General features: G+C 43.3%; 1 protein-coding gene across 1 annotated transcript in view; it reads left to right on the top strand.

Moving 5' to 3' along the window:
• GRIK3 (glutamate ionotropic receptor kainate type subunit 3) overlaps positions 1-21,586 on the top strand; it is a 324,566-nt gene extending 302,980 nt beyond the window's left edge. Inside the window, exons 14-16 of the mRNA XM_069067957.1 lie at positions 16,383-16,605; positions 17,518-17,768; positions 18,322-21,586. Of these exons, the coding sequence (XP_068924058.1) occupies positions 16,383-16,605; positions 17,518-17,768; positions 18,322-18,516 (669 nt within the window). The 3' untranslated portion in view covers positions 18,517-21,586. The remainder of the gene's footprint in view (positions 1-16,382; positions 16,606-17,517; positions 17,769-18,321) is intronic.
• Positions 21,587-21,744: the final 158 nt, after the last annotated feature.

Genomic DNA, 21,744 nt, shown 5'->3' with positions numbered 1-21,744 from the left:
AACAAATTGTGCAGAGAGAGTGAAGGATGAATGTAGATCAGACTCACATTACAGCAGTTAGCGAGGTGAAAGTGTAACACCTAGAGGGCACATTCCACAGACAAATCTACTTCCTTCCCCCTGTTAGTAGTAGAAGTGGTAGAGTAGAGGGAGGGGGGAGGAAAAATCTCACTTTATACCTACCTCTGGGCAATAGAATCATAGGATTCAGAGCTGGAAGAGATATTCTATAGGAGCTAGTCCAAACCCTTCATTTTACAGATGAAGAAACTGAGGCCTAAGGAGGTGAAGGGACTCACAAGTAGGACGTTACAAAGCCAGGATTTCAATCAGATTTCTGATTCTGACCCCAGTGTGTTCCTCCCACTATATCATACTGGTTAATAGCAGTATTCTCTCCTGGATGGATGCCAGCAATGATACCACTGATCAGAAAATGGAGCTTGTAATTTCAGTTTTCTGCAAGGATTCCTCTCACCTCCACCTTGAAAAATCCATTGGGACTTCCTCTTGGGAAAGTAATAATAACAGCACCTGACCTTTCCTTGTTTAGATCAATTCAGCACTCATTTATTAAGGGTCTACTATATGCCAGGCACTAGGCATACAAAGGCACCAAGGAAACAGTCCCTGCCCTCAAAGATCTTCCATTCATAGGATCCCATATCTAAAGCTGGAAGGGAGACCACTGAGTCCCCCAGCCCTTGCCTAAGAGCTGACAAAATGAAACCCCTGTGACTTGGTACAGGAGTAAATTTCAAAGTTAAAATTTAAACCCCGCTCTTCTGACTCCTGAGCCAGGTTCTCTATTTCCAAATTCATCATCCTTTCCACTGTATCTTGCTGCCTCTCAGATAAGCAACTGTAAGATCATTGGCAGAGGAAAAGGGTACTGACATTGGGCATAAGGGCAACTTCCTGTTGGAGATGGCATACCTCACTTTACCATTCCAAAATATTTAAATTTTCCCAGTTGAGCCTCCCAACAGACCTGTGAGGGAGGGAGAGCAGTGATAGTCATTTCCATTTTCTGGAGGAAGAAAACTGAGATCTGAAGGATAAGGTACTTGCACAGGACCTGGCACATAGTAAGTACTTAATAATTGTTTTAACTACTTATCTGTTTCCTTATCTATCTGCCTGTCCATCCATCCATCCATCCATCCATCCATCCATCCATCCATCCATCCATCCATCCATCCATCCATCCACCCATCCATCCATCTATCCATCTATTCATCCATCTATCTATCTATTATCTCTCAAGAAATCAAGAGTAGGGTAAGAGATTTCTGTCTCCCAGCTTATGGTACTTTTCATAGCACAGAACTAGAAAAGAAGAGGACTTGGGGAAAAGGAAGGCAGAGAACCAAGGCTCTTGAGAGTCAATGCCCAGGGCAATGTCAATGACAGCACAGGCTGGCATCAAGGGTCAATGATAGGTCAAGACAACCAGGTTCTCCATTGTCTCCCAGCTACCAGGTGGTCTCTAGACTGGCTCCCCACTTCCTTTTTCCTTCTTCCCTAGGCATAAGGAATGGGGGGAGGGGACAGAGAGGAGGAGAAACACAAATGCAGGCACCATCAGGATTTAAAAGGAAATCAGAATTTTCAAAGTTGTCTGAAAGCGGCAGGCATCAGCCTACAGAACCAGCCTCATGTTGTTCTCCGTCTTTGGAAGATAAAAATTAATTACAAGATGAAAAGGGGGGCCTTTGAAACCACCGTTTGGCTGTAAAAAATGCGTAAGAAGAAAAATGTAAAAGACTGAAGGGGATGCAAGAAACAGGAGGCATACCAAGAGAGAAATGCTTCCTTTGAAATGAGACCATCGCAAATCCCAGGCAATTCTCCCTCTTTTTGTTGGCTGTTTCACAAATCTGGATGGGGTTATGTTGATGGGCCTTTGAATGGCAGCGGCAATTTCAGAAAGTCTAGAAACTAGCATTAGGGAGCTCATGGGTTTGTGGTTTTTCAACCCAAGAGAGCCAAAGGTACTAGGGCACCCCCAGCTACATCAGACACTCTCAGTCTCTCCCAACTCCTTGGTCTTTGGATGATCCAGGAATCTGCAGCCAAGGAATTAGATCTAGAAGGAAAGGTAAAAGGGAAGAGTTAGTTCCATGCAAATTCCAATGGAGACCTAGATTAGACTTTTTCTTTACTGGAGAAGAAGCCAAACCCCAAAGTTACTGGGGGTGTCAACTCCCTAATAAATTAATCAATGAACATTTATTAATCACCTACTTTGTGCCAAGCATTGTAATACAGGTTGGGAACACAGAAACAAAAAGGGAATACAGCCATGCCCTAAACTCACTTTCTATCCAGTTCTGCCCAGATCCTTCTCCCCATTTACCTGATCCCAGCTCCTGGCTGGTTTCCTTCACAAAACAATCCACCAACAACAGCACTCTCTCTTCCCCACCATTTATTCTCCTGGTCTAAGATGCATCCATTCTCCCCGTTATTGTAAAGGAAGGAAGGCTAAGACCAGAAATGACAATAATAATGACAGCTGATAGTTTTTATCATCTTTTAAGATTTGTCCATTGCTTTACATACATTATTTCATTTGATTTTCATTGCAACCCTATACTGTCAAATAGACACTACACATTTTATGCCCATCTTACAGATGAGGAATCTGAGTCTTCAAGAGACAGCTAGGTGGAACAATGGATAGAGCACTGGGTCTGGAATCAGGAAGACCTGCATTCAAATCCAGCCTAAGATACTCACTAGCTCTGTGACCTTGGGCAAGTTACTTGCTCTGTCAGCCTCAGTTTACTTGTTCTTTAAGATGGGAATAATAACAGCACCCACCTCCCAGGGTTGTTGTGAGTATTAAGAAGCCTTGGCACATAACAAGTGCTATCAGAGGTTATCAAAGTGGGAAATTCCACCCCCTTGGGGTGCTGGAATAATCTGGGGAGGTGATAGTAGCCTTAGGTGCAATTGGGGGGCATTGAACAAAAATAATGGAACAATGGAAATATAAGGAAAGAAGAGAAAAGAATTTTTAAAAACTATTTGTACATGTTTCATCTGTTGTATAGCAGAGTTAAAGTCATAGTGATTACATTATTTTCCAAATAAACACACAAAATACAAGTTATAACCAATCAGTGGTCAAGTCCACCAACAGGTCTTAACAAGCAAGTGTTGGCAGGTGAGCCTGTCTTGTATTGTCAAAAAGTTCAGTGTGCACAAACAGGAATATGTATGTTTAATGACTTGTTTGCAATATGATACTATACAGTTATGTGATGCAATATTGCATCATCAAAATTTCAATGCTGGGGGCAGGTAGGTGGTGCAGTGGCAGCACTGGCCCTGGAGTCAGGAGGACCTGAGTTCAAATTCGGCCTCACACACTTAACATAAAACTAGCTGTGTGACCTTGGGCAAGTTATTTAACCCCAATTGCTCTACCTTCCCCCCTCCAAAAAGCAGGAAAAAAATTCAATGCAGGAAAAAATGTACAAATTTTCAATAAAGCATTAAATTTAAGAAATGTCATTGCTTTAAAAAATATTTTTATGTTTTTTGGGAATGACACAAATTTCAAAAAAGAGCCATTAAAGGGTTAAAGAAAGTAGATTTCCAGGGGCCCACTGAGTAATTTTTTTTAAAAGGGGCTAGTAGGCCAAATAAGTTTGGGAACCTCTGTGCTATATAAATTTCAGCTATTAATATTTAGAAACAACTAGGTGGTGCAGTGGAGTCAGACTCATCTTCTTGAGTTTAAATCTGGCCTCAAACACGTCTTACCTTTGTGATGCTGAGTAAGCTACTTAATCCTGTTTTCCTCAATTTCCTTATCTGTAAAAATGAGCTGGAGAAGTAAATGGCAAGCCACTCAACTTGTTTGCCTAGAAAACCCCAGGTAGGATCGTAAAGAGTAGGACACAATTGAACAAAGGCTTCAAGGACTTGACAGTGGCCACATCTGGAGTTAAAAGACCTAAGTTCAGATTCTGACTTTGCCACTTGCTACCTGTGTGACACTGAGTGGAGAATTTACTCTATAAACCTCACTTTCCTCATGTGTATATTAAGCCAGTTGGCCTAGACGCGATTTGAGATACCTTCTAACTCTTAAAATCTATAAGCCTACACTCATAGATGTCAGCGGGGGGTTATTTGAACCTAGGTCTCCCCTGACTCCATGTCCTGCTGGCTTTCCACTACTCTATGCTTTGTCTGGGTGATGAGAGCAATCAGTTGCCATGATTGGGGTCCTATTCTAAAAGAACTCTCCCTATACCATAAAGCAGAACTTCTCTGAAGGAGGAAAAGAAGGGGTGGGATGTAATGGGGGTACAGGAGGCATCAATCAAACTATTCTCCCTTTGGGGAATTGTGGCAGATTGTCATATACAGAAGTCAGGTCTGGGTGCTCATTTGATGAAGGCAAGGACCAGGTGACCCCAGAAACTGTGTCAGCCCTTGATGCTAATCAGGGATGTGTCAGGACAGGATGCCAGGCTCTGCAACTCATTATTTCTAGTCTCCAACAGCTTATTCTTATGTTACCTTCTTTTTCTTAAGAGCCAATAAAGGCCTTCAAAAGGGGAATAAAGCAGCCTATATCTCAGTGCCCTTAAGAAGGAAGAAGGCACCCAAGCTAAAGCCAAGAGAACTGAGAGTATGGGAATGCCCTGGGATGCAAAAATGGGAAAAATAGGTCACAACTCTGGGGTGTGAACTGCCCCAGACATTATCTACTTTGCCCCAAAGAGCAGAACTGGTGACAATATGTAGAAGATGAAGAGAGGGAGACTTGGACTTTGTATAAGAAAAACAAGTCAAGTAAAGCCAACAAGCTTCCTGTGTGCCAGGCATTATGCTGAGTAATGGGAATTTGTGGATGACAATACATTGAAAGTGGGGGTGAAAGGGAACATGGTGGAGAAAATCCAGGAAGTCAAGAATGCAGCTTGGAGAAGAATGAAGACATAGCTGCTCTGGCCATCCTCCCTAAAATGAAGGTTCTAGGAGAAGATGACTAATCAGAAGGGACAAAACGAACTTCCAGGGTGAGAAAGTTGCTGGAGAAAGTCCAGAGTTCAGAAAGGAATTCTAATAATTCTATAATAAAAAGTTCTAATTGGGGTTAACCAAAAATGCTGTAGGCTGGTCACATGGAGAGGTAGTGGGTTCTCTGTCACTGAAGGTCTTCAAGCAGGAACTGAATGAATACTTACTTATCAGGAAAGCTGTGAAGGGCATTTCTCATCAGATAGAGATTGAACTCTATGCTCTCTGGAGTCCTATACAGCTTGGAGATTCTATGATTCTCCCATTTAGGACTGAGATGCCATGACTGGTGGGCCTTTTGATAGGAATAGAGATTTAATGCTGGAAGAGACCTTACAGTCCATTGAATTCAACTCCCTCATTTTACAGAGTTAGGAAACCAAGACTCAAGGACATGGAATGACTTACTCAAGGTCACACAAAGAGTAAGCATCAGTGATGAGATTTGAACCCAGGTCTCTGGTTCTAGAGCCAATGCTGTTTTTCCTGAATCATAGCACCATCATCTCCAGCTCCCTGGCAGCCCTGAGATGCCAAATGCATAGAACATTTGGTACCTTCAAGAGATGGGTCTTGGTCATTTCCCTCCATCTCTCATCCCCAGCCATTCAGTCAGTCCACCAGGAAGATGAGATCATACACATCCCATCTCTGCCACAGAGAGAAGGAGGCCCTGGAGGCTGACAGACCTGCTTGAGTACCTCAGCATTGAGTTTGAGCATTTGCTCCCCAGTCTGTCTCTGATCAAGGGAGGATGTGGAAAGATATCTTGCCTTAGGCAAGCTGGTAGTGACTACTCCTTCGAAGACAGTGGCTGGAACAGCAAAAGGAGACCAGACTTCTAGTTGCTTTGGGCTGGAGTGGGACAGAGTTTAATTTTGTTATGGCAGAATGCAGTCTTGCAAACAGAACAACAACAAAAAATGAGTAGGCTGTCCAGGATTCAATTCAGGAAGCCATAGATTTCAGAACTTGGAAGAGAATGTCAGAGCTGGGAGGGACCTTAGAACAGAGAATGTCAAAGTTGGGAAAGACTTTAGAATGTGGAATGTCAGAGCTGGGAAGGGACTTCAACATAGAATAAGTAATTTTAGAGCACAGAGGAACCTTAGAATGTAAAGTATAAAAAGACAAATGTCAGGACTTTTAAAAATACCTGAAAGGGACCTTGGAGAGCATTGAGTCTAAATTCCAAATTTTACAGATGACGAGGCTGATGCTCATCACAACCCATCCACCTCTTCTCCCATATGATTCTTGTCCCTGGAATTCCATACATTCTTTTTTGTTTTGGTTTGGGGTTTTTGGAGGCAATTGGGATTAAGTGACTTGCCCAGGGTCACACAGTTAGTAAGTGTCTGAGGCCATATTTGAACTCAAGTCCTCCTGATTCCAGGGCTAGTTGCTCCCATTATATACATTCTTGATAAGGGATCTACCAATATAATGTCACTGGATGAATACTTGCATTAAAAAGATGGGGTTTTTTTTCCCATTATCACCTAGAAGAAATCACTTGGAATCTGCGTTTTATTCAGGGCACTTGGCAATAGACTCAAAAGGCTCACCAAAAATGATGATGATAAGTAAAACCTTAAAAAGAATTTTAGCCAAACTTTAGTTTTTTCATAGAAACAATCTGCAGTCCTCACCTGTAAAATGAGCAAGTGCTTTACAAAGGAAAACAAAATGTTCAGGGAGTCTGGGGTGAAGCATAATTAGCAGAGGTAGAACTACATGATGGGAAACTTTTCTCCTTGACGTTGATTTAAAAGCCTGGCAGTGATTCGTGGAGAAAGGGGGATGATGACATATTGAGAGTGAATGAAGAGGGATAAGTTGGCAGAAATCATTGTGTAAACACTTGGAGATCACAGAATGTTAAACCATAGAAAGAAAGGGAAATGGAATTGTTATCCAGTGCTCCTGCTGAATATCAGTGTGATCTTAGGCTAGTCACTTCCTCTCATCCTCAATTTTTTCACCTATAAAATTATTAAAATACAATTCAAGAAGCATATAGTAAGTACTAGTTTGTGCAAGGTAACAAGCTGCCTGACACAGTAGATGGAAAACTGGCCTAGAATTTAGGCAAACCTGGTTTTTAAATCCTGCCTCTGATACATGTTAATTCTGTAACCATAAGCAAGACCACAAGCACCCAGGCAACTCTTTGAAACAGGTTTTCTTCATCTAAGTTGCATGAAAAAAAATTTATTGCTGTATTTCAATAGAATTTGTTTCCTTGTCATCCTATATGTATTATTTTCTATATTTAAAAACATCATGTACAAAAAAGTTAAGAATGACTGCTCTAAAACTGTATGTTACAGATAGATTGCTGATTGGCATCCACGGCAGGAATTTCTATAATAGAAGTCCCCCATATTGATGAAATCAAAGGCCTATGACCACCTCCAACAACATGCCAGATAACATGTTAGGCTCTGGGGTCATGCAGGCAAAAGCAAAACATCCCCTGACCCTGAGGAACTTCCACTATGGAGGATTAATACTTTGAATAGAATTATTAGTGCTACTACTTTCACAGGACTGATATGAGAGAGTGCCTTGCAAACCTTAGGATCTATAGAAAAGGGAGTTCTCTTGGAGCTGCCATCATTACTATTCCATGCAGTGCCCTCCTATAAACCTCTGTTATACAGAGGGGAAGTCAGAGAGGGGAGTTTGGACAGACAGCTACAGAGGGACAGACTGCTTTTATTATAAGATAGAATGGATAACCTGGGAGGACCAGGGAATGGAGGATACTTGTAGTTCCCTAGAAATAACTAGAAAGAAATGATAAACTGTTCTCAAGCATGGATCAGATAAGGGCCAGAGACTCTGGTCCTAGGGATAAGGAGACCAATTAATTTCAGGAAAAGAATCTCATTTTCAGTACAGACAACATCCTAGGTTCTCTACAAAGTCCCACAGGAGGTTACCTCCCAGGGCTAGTCCCCAGTTTTCAGTTGCTATTGGAATATATGAATACTGTTATATGCATATATATGTGTGTGTTTAATATTATATATATGTATATACATATATATATATATTCAGTCTAACAGTGAAATGTTAAATTCTCAAGATTAAGTATCTTCAATTGGGAAAAATCAATTTACTTCTTCCAGGAGGCTGGAGTTAAAAGTGGTGAGCCTGAAACTTACTTTCTTGCCAATTTCACTGATAAAAAAAGCATCTATGTCTTGGCAAAGTTCCCTATATCACGGCTCCAAACGATTGCATTAATTTATTTGGGTGACTAGTCCTAAAACACTGCTTATTCAAGCCACCTCCTAAGCTGGGACAGTGAGAAAATGGTGGCCAGAGGGACTGGTGACACTGGCTACACAGGCTCTGTCCTACCCCAGGACATGAGAAGCTCCTCTTTTCCATAATCAGTAGCAAGCAACAAAGACAGTTTCAGTAGTGGCTGAGCCCACACGATTCCCACCATCATTAACCCAACTCCTACCTGCGGGCAGCTTTCTCATGATAGTGTCACAGATTCATAGGATATCAGACGTAGGAAGGACCTTAGATTTAATCTAATCTTAGGAACCTAGGTTGAGAAGTAGAAGGGACCTTCCCTAGACATCCCTTAGCTTAGACATTTCATTTTGTAAAGGAGGAAACAGAAGTTAAGTGACTTATCCAAAGTCACACAGCTAGTAGGTTACAGAGCTGGTATTTAAACTTAGATCCTGATGCTAAAGCTAGCATTTCCCTCCTGATCCATATTACCTCTCCTTGTATAGATGAGTAAACTGAGACCAGAGGAGGAAATGTGATGTTAAGGTCACAAAACTGGTAAGTAGCTGAGTTCAGACTAGAACCCAGGAGTTCTGACTTCCAAGTCAGGACTCTTCTTGCTGTGGTATAAAATTATACACAAAGTTGTACAAGGTTAATGTCCCTTCACTCAAAGCAAGTGACCTGGGTTCCAATCTTGGCTCTGTTATTCCTGGTGCAAATCACTTCCCATTCTCTAGGTCTCTCAGTCAAGTCAAGAAGCATTTATTAAGTATCTGCTACATGCTGATGTTTGCCCTTTTGTAATAGAGGTGGAAATATTCTCTTCTCTCTTTGCTCCATAGGATAATCTACACTTTTGTGAATTTGTTGGGCTAAAGGCTGCCATATTGGAAATTACTACTACTACTTCAATGACTGTTCCACTGAATTTGGAGGCAGGGTCTACTACTCATGTTGGGCAAATTCCATCCTCCCTATATCTCAGTTTCTTCATCTGTAAAATGAGTTTAGACTGGACAATCTCCAAGATTCCTTTCAAACTTCATCATTAGTTCTTTCAGGACAGGGACTGTGTCTCTTATTCATCTTTGTCCTCAACTTTGAGCATAGATCCCTGCTTAGTAAGTGTTTGCCAAGTAGATGATTGAATGAATGGGTAAACAAGTATCTCCCACCCCAGTTCAGGTTGACATAGTCTCCTGGTGGTCCACTGAAGCCCTGAACTGATTTTTCAGCACATTGGATAGAGAGCTTGGAGTCATGAAGCCCTGAGTTCAAATGTGACCTCAGACACTTACTAGCTCTGTGATCTTGGGCAAGTCACTTAACCTTTGTCTAACTCAATTTCCTCAACTGTAAAATGGAGAGATAGCACCTTTCAAGGTTGTTGTGAGGATAAAATGATATGTTTGTAAAGTGCTTAGCATAGGACCTGGAACATGTTAGTCTTTTAATAAATGTTTGTTTCCTTATTTTCCCTCCTCTTATCCCCCTACTTTGTCTCATTGTCAGAATCTCTTGAATCTCTGCCTCCAGAGGTTTCATACTTGGGTCCACACCCTGCTGCCATCCTCCAGATCCAACCCTGAACTCTGATGCTTCCTTCCATCTCCCTCACTCACGTTCCCACCCCCTTGTGGCATTTCATACACCTCACCCTAGAACCCTATCAGCAAGAATTCATCTATGCTTTTTATTGTTCTGTCTCCCGTCAGACAACCAAGTGCTGGCCCATCACGACATTAGCATTCCAGAAACCTGAGCCTGCATCACTCTTATAAGTATCATTTATCTACAGTAATAAGAGGTATACATGGAATCATAGAACCATGGAAAGGGGTCTCAGAATGCATAACATAAAATTTCAGAGCTGGGAAAGATGTTAGAATATAAAATGTCAGAACTGGAAGAGAGCCCTTAGAGCAGCAATTCTCAAGCTATTTAGTTTCAGAACCCCTTTATACTCTTAAAAATTATGGAGGACCCCAAAGAACTTTTGTTTATATAGGTTATATCTGTCAATATTTACCATATTAGAAATTTAAAATGATAAATGTTTAAAGTATTAATTTATAAATTCACTTAAAAGTAACAGTAATCATTATATGTTAACTTACATAACATATTTTATGTAAAATAACTATATTTTCCAAAATGAAAAAAATAGTGAGAAGCCTGGTATTGTTTTACATATTTTTGCAAATCTCTTTAATGGCTGGCTAGAAGACAGCTGGATTCTCATATCTGCTTCTGCATGCAATCTGTTGCAAGGTTGTTTTGGTTAAAGCATATAAAGAAAATCCAACCTCACATAGATATGTGGTTGGAAAAAGGAAGAACATTTTATTAGGTGAATTATTTCTTAGTATATTATGAGAGTAGTTTTGATGTGATGGAACCCCATACCCAAAGGGTCTTCGGGACCTGCAGGGATCATCAGACCACCTTTTCAGAACTGCTGCCTTAGAGCATAGAATGTCAGAGATGAGAGGGGCCTTAGAATCTCAGAACAATTCAATTCAACAAGGATTCTACTGCTGTCAAATCTCTGTGCTAGCACTAAGGATACTATGAATGCCAAGTTTGGGGAGCAGTAAGGAGCCCAGTTTGGCTGGAATATGAAGAAGATTAGTATAAAATAAGTCTGGGAAACTAGATTTGGCAGGACTTTAAACACAAAGCTGAGGAATTTGCCTGTTATTCTAGAGAAGGAACCACACCGAAGAGCCTTTGGCTAGGGAGTTACATCATCAGACCTTGTCTTCAGAGAAATTGTTTTGGCAGTTGTGTTAAGTATAGAGGCAAGAGACTGGAAGTTGGGAGACCAATTAAGAAATGATTATAATAGTCAAGATAAGAGGTGATGAGGGCCTCGCTAGAGTAGTAGCCATGTATGTGGAAGAGTGTATGGATACAAGAGATGTGATCATGGTAGATTGGACAAGACTTGGCAATTGGATATGAGAGTTGAGGGAGAGTGAAGAGTGAAGGATGACATAAGGTTGAGAACATAGGCAACTGGAAAGATGGTGCTGATGGGGGAGCAGGAGGCACAGGAGAAAGAGAGGAGGAGGAGAAAGTATAGATATCAAAATAAAATAAAATTGGATTAAAAATAAATTTTAAAAAATGACAATAACCAAAAAAGAATGTGGTGCCTTCAACAGAAACAGAAAAGTTTAGAAGAGGACTGGTTAGGAAGGAAAATAATGAACTCCATGATTGGTATGTTGAATTTGAGATGTCAATAAAGCTGCACTGCAGCTGGTGATGTGGTTCTGGAGGTCAAGAGATCGAGAGATTAGAGCAGGATATGGAAATTTAGAATTCATCTTTCATAGAATCAAGTTACAACATGGTCAAGAAAGCTTAGAATTCATAAATGGCTGTTGGATTCAGCAGTTAAAATATTATTAATAATGTGAGATGGAGAAGTTTTAGTGAAGTGGTGGTAGCAGAAACCAGATTGGGAGAGGTTAAAACGTAAGTAGAGATTGAAAAGGTGGCAAGTATTGTAAACAACTCTTTCTGGGACTTTAGCAGTGAGTAGGAAGACAGATGTTTAAGACTGGGGATTAAGAATGGATGGAAATAATGGGAATAATAGATGTTTAAAACATTTTTGTTTATCTCATTATTTCCCAAATACATGTTTTAAAATGTACAGTCATTTTAAAAATTTTTGAGTTCCAAATTCTGTCTCCCACCCCTTGAGAAAGCAAGCAACATTATATCAATTATATATGTGAAATCATACAAAACATATTTCTATATATGTTGCAAAAAACACACAAAAAAAACCCAAGAAAAATAAAATTTTTTTAAAGTATGCTTCAATATACATTAAGTTCTCTCTCTGGAGGCAGATAGCATTTTTCATCATGATTCCTTTGGAATGGTCTTGAATTATTGTCTTGGTCAGAGTAACTAAGTCTTTTTCAGTTGATCATTGTTACATTATTGCTGTTACTTTGTACAATGTTCTCCTGGTTCTGTTTACTTCATTTTGCATCAGTTTATATAAGTCTACCCAGGTTTTTCTGAAACCATCCTGCTTATCATTTCTTATAGTACAATAAGGAATGAGGCTTTTAAGAGGGCAGAAAGCTGGGGGTGTTTGTAGGAAGAGGGTTGACAAACAACAAAATAAGGAGGTGATGAATACAGGGCTGTGAGATGATACAAGGGCAGCTTCTGGAGTTGAGAGGAAATTATATCAAGGGCAAAATAGAGGGACAAAGAGCAAAATATCCATCTCTCAGAGACTAGAGCAAAGGAGGAGACAATGAGAGATAGTAGAAAGGAGGTCTGAGACCTGGAGCAGAAGAAAATAGGGAATTCATGCCAGATGAACTTGGTTTGTTTTTTTTTTTTAATAGAGTAGGAGGTAAGATGCCCTGCTAAAGGGGTATGGTAGAGGGGGAATTGAAGAGAAAAGAGGAGGTTTGCAACAGCCCCCTGGAAGGTGTGAGAGAGCTGAATCAACTAATTAAAGTGCTTTATTTACCTTACAGAATTATAGAACACTGAGTTACCATTCTTAATTACTGCCAAGGCTATGCAATGAGGCAATGCCTCACTGGGTGATCATGCAGGTGCTTCCACTCTAGGCTGCATCACCCAGGCTATTTATCAACCAAAGTTTCCAGGGAAATGAAGCAATGTGAAGATCACAGCATATGTCATGAGGCTGGCCCACCACACCCTGCAGTTGCATGGAGGTCACATACATGAAATGGGGAAGAGGAGAATAAGATCACAGATGTGTTATGTTTTGTGGATAAGGAAACTGAGTTCAAGTGACTTGCCCAAGGTTAGACAGCTAGGAAGTATCTGCAGCTGGATTTGGACCCAGATCTTCCTGATTCCAGGTCCAACATTCTTTCCATTACACCACCTAAGCTCTTTGGAGCAGCCATGCAGGGTTCTTGAGTATGACTGAACAGAAGGGTTATAATGGTTAGGGTTTCCTGGGCATATCCTTCTCACCTGAAGCCCCTTCCATGTCTAGACCTATAACCCTGTTATCCTAAAAACGGAGCCAGTTAGGCAGTCAATAATCATTTACTAATGATAAACCAGGCACCATGCTAAGGGCTGGGGATAAGGCAAAAATAGGCCCTGGCCTAAAGGAGCTCACAGTCTAGTGGAGAAGACAGCATGCAAACAACAAGGTACAAACAGCATGTGAAGATGACAAACAGGAGATAATCAATAGAGGGAAGCCACCAGAATTCCTGTGCTCTGTTGGTCATCCCAACTACAGGGAACATTGGTCAGGAGGTACTCCTTGTCTCATTAATTTGCTGTCTCTGTATAGGTAGGTAGGTAGATGCATAGATAGAGATTATAGATACATAGATATAAATAGATAAATGCATATATGTGTATATACTCACATTAACTGTATTTCAATATAATTGATTTTCTTTGCAATTCTTTGTATTCAATTTTATTCATTTAAAAAATTATTCTGATCATGGGTTCATAGGCTTCACTAGACTACCAAGCGAATCCAAGACACAAAAATGTTAAGAACTCTTGAATTAGGAAGTGGCCTATGATGAACTGGGCCTCAGATTCAGCATGGTCAATGGGGAAATATAGTCTATCTTCTTTCCCTGGGATAGTTCTACTCAGAGCATTGTGGATATGACCCAGGTCATGCTAGGCTCCCCAGAAGATTTCAAGGGTCCTTGATTAGGGAGTTCTGGAGCAATATGATTGGCTTCAAATTTTCTGTGCCTCAGGAAGAGGACTCTAAATGATGGTATAACCCCTTCTCATCCATCCCCCTGCTTCTGTGCCTCAGCCCAATCTAAGGCCCTAACCATCTTGGAGACATTAGCCAGCAGAGCAATCTGTATTTGCAGACCTAAAATGTCTGGGGTCTTCTTATGTTGATTCAAGACACGTTGCCCCCTAGTATTCCTGGACTTTTCTTACTGGCAGGCTCAGCTGTCCATCAGCATTGGACCAGCCTGTTATTTCATAAAAGTTGTAACTATCAGTGGTCTGATGATTGGCAGCTCCAAGGGCTAGTGGCATTAGTGGAAAGTAGGAAGGGAGGGGTCTCCTCCCCCTACATTTCTGTGTGACTTGTTAAATCCTCTGGGGAGTTCTAAGTATGTACAGAATCTCCACAAATAGCCCTGATCCCACAAAGCACACATGGGACTTCTGTGAGAAGATAAAGATATGAGTGGGACCTTCAACAATCAATGTCAATGGCATGTGGAACCAGGCTGGGTACATACACAGCCAGGGAGATGGGGATCTTAGGCACACAGATGCAAACAGACAAAAGTGGACAAGACTAAAAGTATAGATGGGGGAGGGTGATTAAATCCAGGGTCAGGGACTGTGACTGATCTCCTACCTGGTCCCAGTGAGAACAAAGTGGAGAATAAAATGAATTGTTTCCAGAATGCTTTGAGTTCCTTTGAGAGAATATAAATGCAGTCAACCTTCTAACACATGACAGAGGGAAGCAGTCGTCTGGATAATCCCAGACACTTCCCTTTGGCTTCAGATTGTACTCTGTGAGTTCCTACACAGTGGTCTCACCCTCTTGGTTGTGACTGCTTTCTCCCCATTAGACCAGGGGCTTGCAATTCTGGTCCCTCCTGGTGAGGGAGGGAGGATATCAGGAATGGAAAGGAGTCAGAGATGGGAAGTTAGACTGTGATTACAAATCCGCTGTGGATCACCAAGGCAACTGTAAAATCATAGACTAGCAGAGGTCAAAGGGGACATAGCTCATATCATCCTATGCCTTCAGTTTACTGATGAGGGAATGGAAGTTCAGAGATGGGAGATGGACTTGCCCAAGACTGCATAGCAAGTTAAGCATAGACTCAGACCCAGGCCTCTCGATCCGGCCCAGGACATTTTGCTTATACCAGTTGTCTCCTGAGTTGCTGCTGGTTGAATCGCTGGCAGGTTGGATGAGGCTATGCTGGGTGAAGTTGGATGAGGCTATGCTAGGGGGAAACCACTGCAACTACTTCCTAATCTTTCCTGGGTTCTCAGTAGCCTTGGGTAGGGACCAGCCTCCTTCGAGAGATAGTCCTCCAGGTGGGAACAGCTGTATGGAGAAGTGCAACAGAGTCTTTGTCTCCCTCCGTTTTGACTTTTCTACATTCTCTCTCCCTCCCTCCTCCCTCCTCTCTCTTTTTCCTTCATCTTTCCTCCTTCCTTCCCTTTCCTTGCTCTCCCTTGTCTCTTCTCTGTCCTCCCTCTTATTTACTCCCTTCTTAACTCCCTTCCTTCCTTCCTTTCTCTCTCATCTCCCCTCTCTCCTCCTTCTTATGACTGCCCTCCTTTCCTCCCTCTGTTCTCCTTCTACTCTCCTCCATCCTCCCTCTTACTCTCCTCTCTTCTTCCTTCCTTCCACCTTCACTACCTTCTTCCCTCTCTCTTTCCTTTCTTCCTTCCCTCCCTTTTCCTCCTTTCCCTCTCTCCCTTCTCTCATTTCTTTTTAACCCTTCCTTCCTTCCTTTCTCCTCTCTTCTTTTTCCTCCCTTCTATTACTGTCCTCCTTTCTGCCTCATCTCCCTCCAAATCTTCCCTCCTCTGACCTCCCCCTCTTCTTTCAAAATCCTTCATCCCTCCCTTCTTCTCCTCCCTCTCCTTTGTTATGCCTTCATTCTCCCTGTTTCACACCTTTTCCTCTCTTCTGGCTTCTCCTTTTCCTTCCTTCATCCTATTTCCTTCCTTTCCTCCTTCTCTACTCTGTCCTTTCTAATCTCACTTCCTCTTTTCTTCTTTCCTTCTCCTCTCTCTCACGTATATTTCCTCCATCTTTCTGTCTTGTTCTCTCCTCTCTTCTTACTTCCCTCCTTTATCCCTTGCTTTCCTTCCTCCTTCTATCTCTCTCCCCTCCCTTCCCTCTTTCCTTATTCTTCTTCCTCCTTTTACTCCCCCAATTCCTTCTCTCTCCATCTCCTATATCCTTCTATTTCCTTCCTGAATTGAATGTTTTCTGTCTTTTCCATTCATACTCCCTCAACCCCTCCCATGGTCCCCTAACCCCCCCTTCCCTCTTTCTATTGCTGCCATGGTGGTGGTGCTCCCAGAAATCCAAGATTTCCACATTTGAGAAGATGTGGGCATTCATGAGCAGCAAACCCTCAGCCCTGGTGAAGAACAATGAGGAGGGCATCCAGAGAGCCCTTACAGCCGACTACGCCCTGCTCATGGAATCCACAGCCATTGAGTACATCACTCAGAGGAATTGCAACCTCACCCAAATTGGGGGCCTCATCGACTCCAAAGGCTATGGGATCGGCACACCTATGGGTGAGTGGGTGTCCAGTCCCCACCACTGCCCCTCACCAAAGAGGAAGCTACCCGTTGTTCAGAGCCCAGACAAGGGACTGTGGGGAAAGAAAGGGAGAGAGATGACTTGGTTGGAATCACATATCTAGGCAGCTTGGAGGGTGGAAATTTAGCACCACCTAGAGATAAGGGGATGAGTTTGATGACCTCAAGAGGTCTCTTCTAGCCTCAGAAGTTTTATTCTTCATCTATACTATGAAGCAAGAAGTGGCCATATGGCTCATGATTGCTTCCTCCTCTGCAACACTGTGAGGTTTCCTGCCTGTGTCTGAGCAATGATTTGATCATATCATCCACTGACCTATAGTAGCTTACCTTTATACTGTGTCTTCTCATTCATTATCTCAAAAGATCCTCCCAACACTCCTGGATGGGCGTCAAGGCAGGGATTACTATCCCCATTTCTGAGATGTGAAAACTGAGAAAATGAGAGAAATTACTTACTCTAACGACACACAGTGGCAGAATTTGAAACTCAAATCCAGGTTTCCTGGTGCCTTAGACCAGGGCTAATGTACTAAGGGGAGGGAGCTAGGAATTACCCAGAAAGGCCCTTTCCCCCTCCTCCCTTCACCCATTCTCACAACTCCAGTAACATATGTGCATCTGCAGATAATACCTGATGGTGCACTGACCTAGATTTGGAGTCAGAAAATAAGTAGATCTAGCTCTGTCATTTATCTATGTGGCCGGACAAATCACTTCCCCTTCCTGAGTCTCTGTTTCCTGGTCTACCTCTCTGGGCTGAGACAATGACTATGGAGATGTGAGCTTTGATTGTTGTTTTGTCTACCAAGAGACCCTGGGGCCAGGTCAGGAGGAGGCTGGGTCCAGCTCTCCCTGACTGGGCTTTCTTCTGTCCCCATCCCCAAGGCTCCCCTTATAGGGACAAGATCACTATCGCCATCCTCCAGCTCCAGGAAGAAGATAAGTTGCACATCATGAAGGAGAAGTGGTGGCGGGGGAACGGCTGCCCCGAGGAGGAGAGCAAGGAGGCTAGCGCCCTGGGCATCCAGAAGATTGGGGGCATCTTCATTGTGCTTGCCGCAGGCCTGGTGCTCTCTGTGCTGGTGGCCGTGGGCGAGTTCATCTACAAACTCCGAAAAACAGCCGAACGGGAACAGGTAACCTCTTCCCCAACGAGGTGGGGGTGAGAGGGCATACCTGAGACCATGACTGAGAGAGCTAGGCTGAGGGGAGAGGGTCAAGGAGGGAAGAGGTCTTAGGGAGGGTCAGAGCTGAGCAGGCCCTTAGAACACAGGATGTTAGAGCTGGGAGGGGACTTAGAACACAGAATGTCAGACCTGGGAGGGACCTTAGAACACAGAATGTAAAAGCTGGGAGTGGTCTTAGAACACAGGATGTCAGAGCTGGGAGGGACCTTAGAACACAGAATATCAGAGCTGGGAGGGGCTTTAGAATACAAAGTGTCAGAGCTGGGAAAGACCTGACAGTTCATACAATCCAATCTCCCCATTGCACAGATGGGAAAATAGAGAGTCAGGCAGGGAAGTAGATATATCCAAGATCACACAGTGAGTTAGTTAGTGGCAGAACTGAGACAAGAATCTTGGTCTCTTAACTCCTTCAAAGAGACAGATGCTACCCCAAGTATAATTCTGCCCTCTGTACCATACAGGGAATAACACCAGGCCTCCTCCTCCCTCTTCCTTCCAGCGTTCATTCTGCAGCACTGTGGCTGACGAAATCCGATTCTCCCTCACCTGCCAGCGACGGGTCAAACACAAGCCTCAGCCACCAGTCATGGTCAAAGCCGACGCTGTCATCAACATGCACACATTCAATGACCGTAGACTCCCAGGCAAGGACAGCATGACCTGCAATACTGCACTGGCACCCGTGTTCCCCTAGGGCTGGAGCAAGGGCCAGGGGGCTGGCAAGAGGCAGCTCCTTTAGGGCAATGGATGGGGACAGAAGGAAAGATCCCCCTTCGAAGTCTGTGGGCAGTGAAGGAAGCTGGCCCCACCCCCACTTGCCCACCTCCAATGAACCTACCAGACCCCAGCCTGTGGTTTAGGGGACTGGGTGGGTAGTAGGTGGGGGCTTCTTGTTTGTCTCTTTCTTTCTCTAAAGCAGGAGAGGCAAAGATGAAGAATGCGCACACACGCACACACACACACACACACACATGCCCCTCCCTCAGGCTGAACACTCCCCATCTTCTAGACAGGGATTCATACAATGGACCCTCCAGTTACATGAGGGCTCTGTGCCAACAGCCTTCTGGGGAATCTCAAGTCTCCATGTTTAAAACTCTGTCCCATGGGCTTCCAGGAGCATGACAATTAAAAAAAAAAACAGCAGCCATTTTGATCAAGGGGGAATGGCCAACAGTGTGGAAAGATGGACACCCACACATGCCCAGGACCGATGGGCTGGAAGGAAGCTTCTGTTGGACGTTGACTGCTGACTGCATCCTGAGTAGCCAAGAGGATTGAGGCCCATTGGCCTTAGACAGGGTTCCAAGTTGGTGGTGATGGAATGACCTGGGAAGAAGCAACACTTTGAACTCCTTATCAATGAGACACCTCTTTTTGTAATGGACTGAGAAGACTAGGGTAGGGGGAGGAAACCACAATGAATTCTTCAACAAGCTATTCCAGGCTCAAGGGACAGGTGTCTTCTTGCCCCTGTTAGAGAAAGATCCAGAGACTCCAGCCACCAGTCCTTGCCTTTCGAAGTCAGGCAGGAAGACATATATCACGGAAAAAGCAAATGGCTCTTGTTGGGGCAACCAAGCTATTGCCAGAGCCAGGCTGATATTCATTTGGAGCTTGAAGGTTTTATTGGTCATGTCCTGCCTCCTTTGACAGACTCTTTTCTATCTGTCTCCCTCTGTCCTCTTGGGAGGACAAATGAAGGAGAAATGAGATCTTGGCCCAGGCTAAAGAGGAAGTCAAACCTCATATTTTCAGAGTGTAGATGAGCCTTGGGCTAGATAGCATCCTGTAGAGGCTGACATCTGGGAATGTGGAGAGGACAAATGGTTGAAGAGATGACCATAAGAGGCCCTGACCTTCAGGACCTTTCAGAAACTGTGAGCTTGTTTCCAATGGCAATTCTGGGCAATGTCTCATCTCCCCAGGGTGGGAGAGGGAAACTGTGCCTAGAAGCATTAACCAAAGACCCCACAAGGTGACTCCATCCAGGTCACCCCTCAACTCCTCTCTTCATTCCCCCTGGAGTGGTGGGGACATTGTGGTGCTTTGGGGGACTGGCCAGAGAAGTGGGCAACAGGGAATGCCAGGAGGAACAAAGTGTCCTTAAGGAAGGCACATTTTGGCCGGAGAGGTTCTTCTCAAGCAGGAGAATTGCCCTATGTGGAGAGCATTCATCAGGGTGGGGGACAAAGTGGAAGCTCCGATACCTGACTCAAACATGATGCTTCAGTCCTGCTCTCGTTTCCCAGCTCTGCTGAAGTGACCTTGTTATTGAGGAGCTAAGTTTGATTCTTGGGGGCTTCTCAGAAAAAAAAGGAGTCTCTGAATTCTCCTGCCCCTCTCTCAGTCCCTATGAAAGCCGGCAAATTTCTGTGTTCTGAGGATGACTCTGCGGTTCTGGGATTAGGCAGGGCCAGGCAAAGAGTGCCCCCCCCCACTACAGCATAAACAAGAGTACCCTCTTGGTAGCCCATGGACTGAGGGACAGACCCAGTGCCTGCTTTCAGGGTCACCACATGTCCCCAGCTCTGATTGGCTAAGCAATGTTTGGGGTGGGTTGGCCTGATTGACCCTGCACTATAGCCAAATCCATTCACTAATAAGACAAGCCATGATATAATGGAGTTTCTTGGTATATGTGTGTATGTGTATATGCACACAGATGTGTCGAGCTAATGTCAAGAACAGGGAAGAACAATTAGTAAATCAGAGTCCTGTTTATACTTCTTTGGTGAAGGAAAATGCTTTATAAGAGATTGTTTGGATTACAGGTGCCAGCACGTGAAGTGCATGTTGACTGAGTCTAAGCCAAACACTTTATTATTAACCCACGGTCCCTCATTTTACTATTTTTTTAAGTGAATCAACAGGACTTTAAATACAGACTTGTCTAATTGCTCTTCCCTTTGTGGTTATTAGCTACTATTCATCATTAGAATATATTTCATAGAAGACATGCATACACAGCTATATATAAAATGGGTGTGTGTACTAAAATATATTCTCACAGCAGTGTGCAGAAAGCACTTTAAGTGAGATGATTTGTGTGTGTGGCATTTCTGTGGAAGAAACAAAGAACAATCACAATAGTTCCAACTCCTTTAGGCAAACCCTGAAGCAGTCAGATGGTTTCTGGTCTTCCTTGCTGGCATGGAATGATGCCCCCTTCTTAGGTCAGGCCTCGTGTATTTATATGTTAGAGTTGATATCCTAGCGCAGAGGGTCATACATTCAGAGCTAGAAGGGAACTCTGAGGCCTACATCAGGTTAGCATCCAGCATTAGCCAGCAAAGATGAAAGACTAATGTTCAATATCCCCTGTAAACTCGAACATCTGAAAACATTGCTGCAGAGAGGCGTGATTTCCATTATTGTACCAGGAACGACACAACCAGGAAAGAAAGGTGTCTTTCCCCCTCCAAGGAGTGTTTCTTAGTCCTGGGGTTTAGAGGGTATATTGGACATTAGCCAGACCATTACAGTAATATCAGAATAGGGGTTGTAACACATATCTACACATGATTAAAATGTTAAGAGATAGTTAAACATTCCAGTTTGCTGGTAGAAAAACCCAAGTTGGGACAGGCCTCTCCTCTTGTCTACTTGTCCCAGCATCAGTCTTTCCTTCAAGGTTTCTGAAGCCACCATCCATTTCCCATCATTCAGCTATTGTTTTATACTTTCTTGACCAAACTGGTCAACTTGGCATCAGGCAGTGAGATAAGTTCCCCAGAGACTGCCTCCCCTTCTCCTCCTCCTCCTCCTCCTCCTCCTCCTCCTTCTCCTTCTCCTTCTTCCTCTCTCTGTCTCTCTCTGTGTCTCTCCATCTCTCTGTCTCTCTCTCTCTGTCTCTCTGTCTCTCTCTGTCTCTGTCTCTCTCTCTGTCTCTCTCTCTGTCTTTCTGTCTCTCTCTCTCTCT

The sequence above is a fragment of the Petaurus breviceps genome, unplaced genomic scaffold (assembly GCF_028583685.1).
Source record: "Petaurus breviceps papuanus isolate PSGF00001 unplaced genomic scaffold, PetGlider_PUasm1.0 90760, whole genome shotgun sequence".
In the NCBI taxonomy this organism is placed as follows: Eukaryota; Metazoa; Chordata; class Mammalia; order Diprotodontia; family Petauridae; genus Petaurus; species Petaurus breviceps.
Note: the sequence above shows the minus strand (reverse complement) of the source record. Positions and strands in the feature narration are given on the sequence as shown.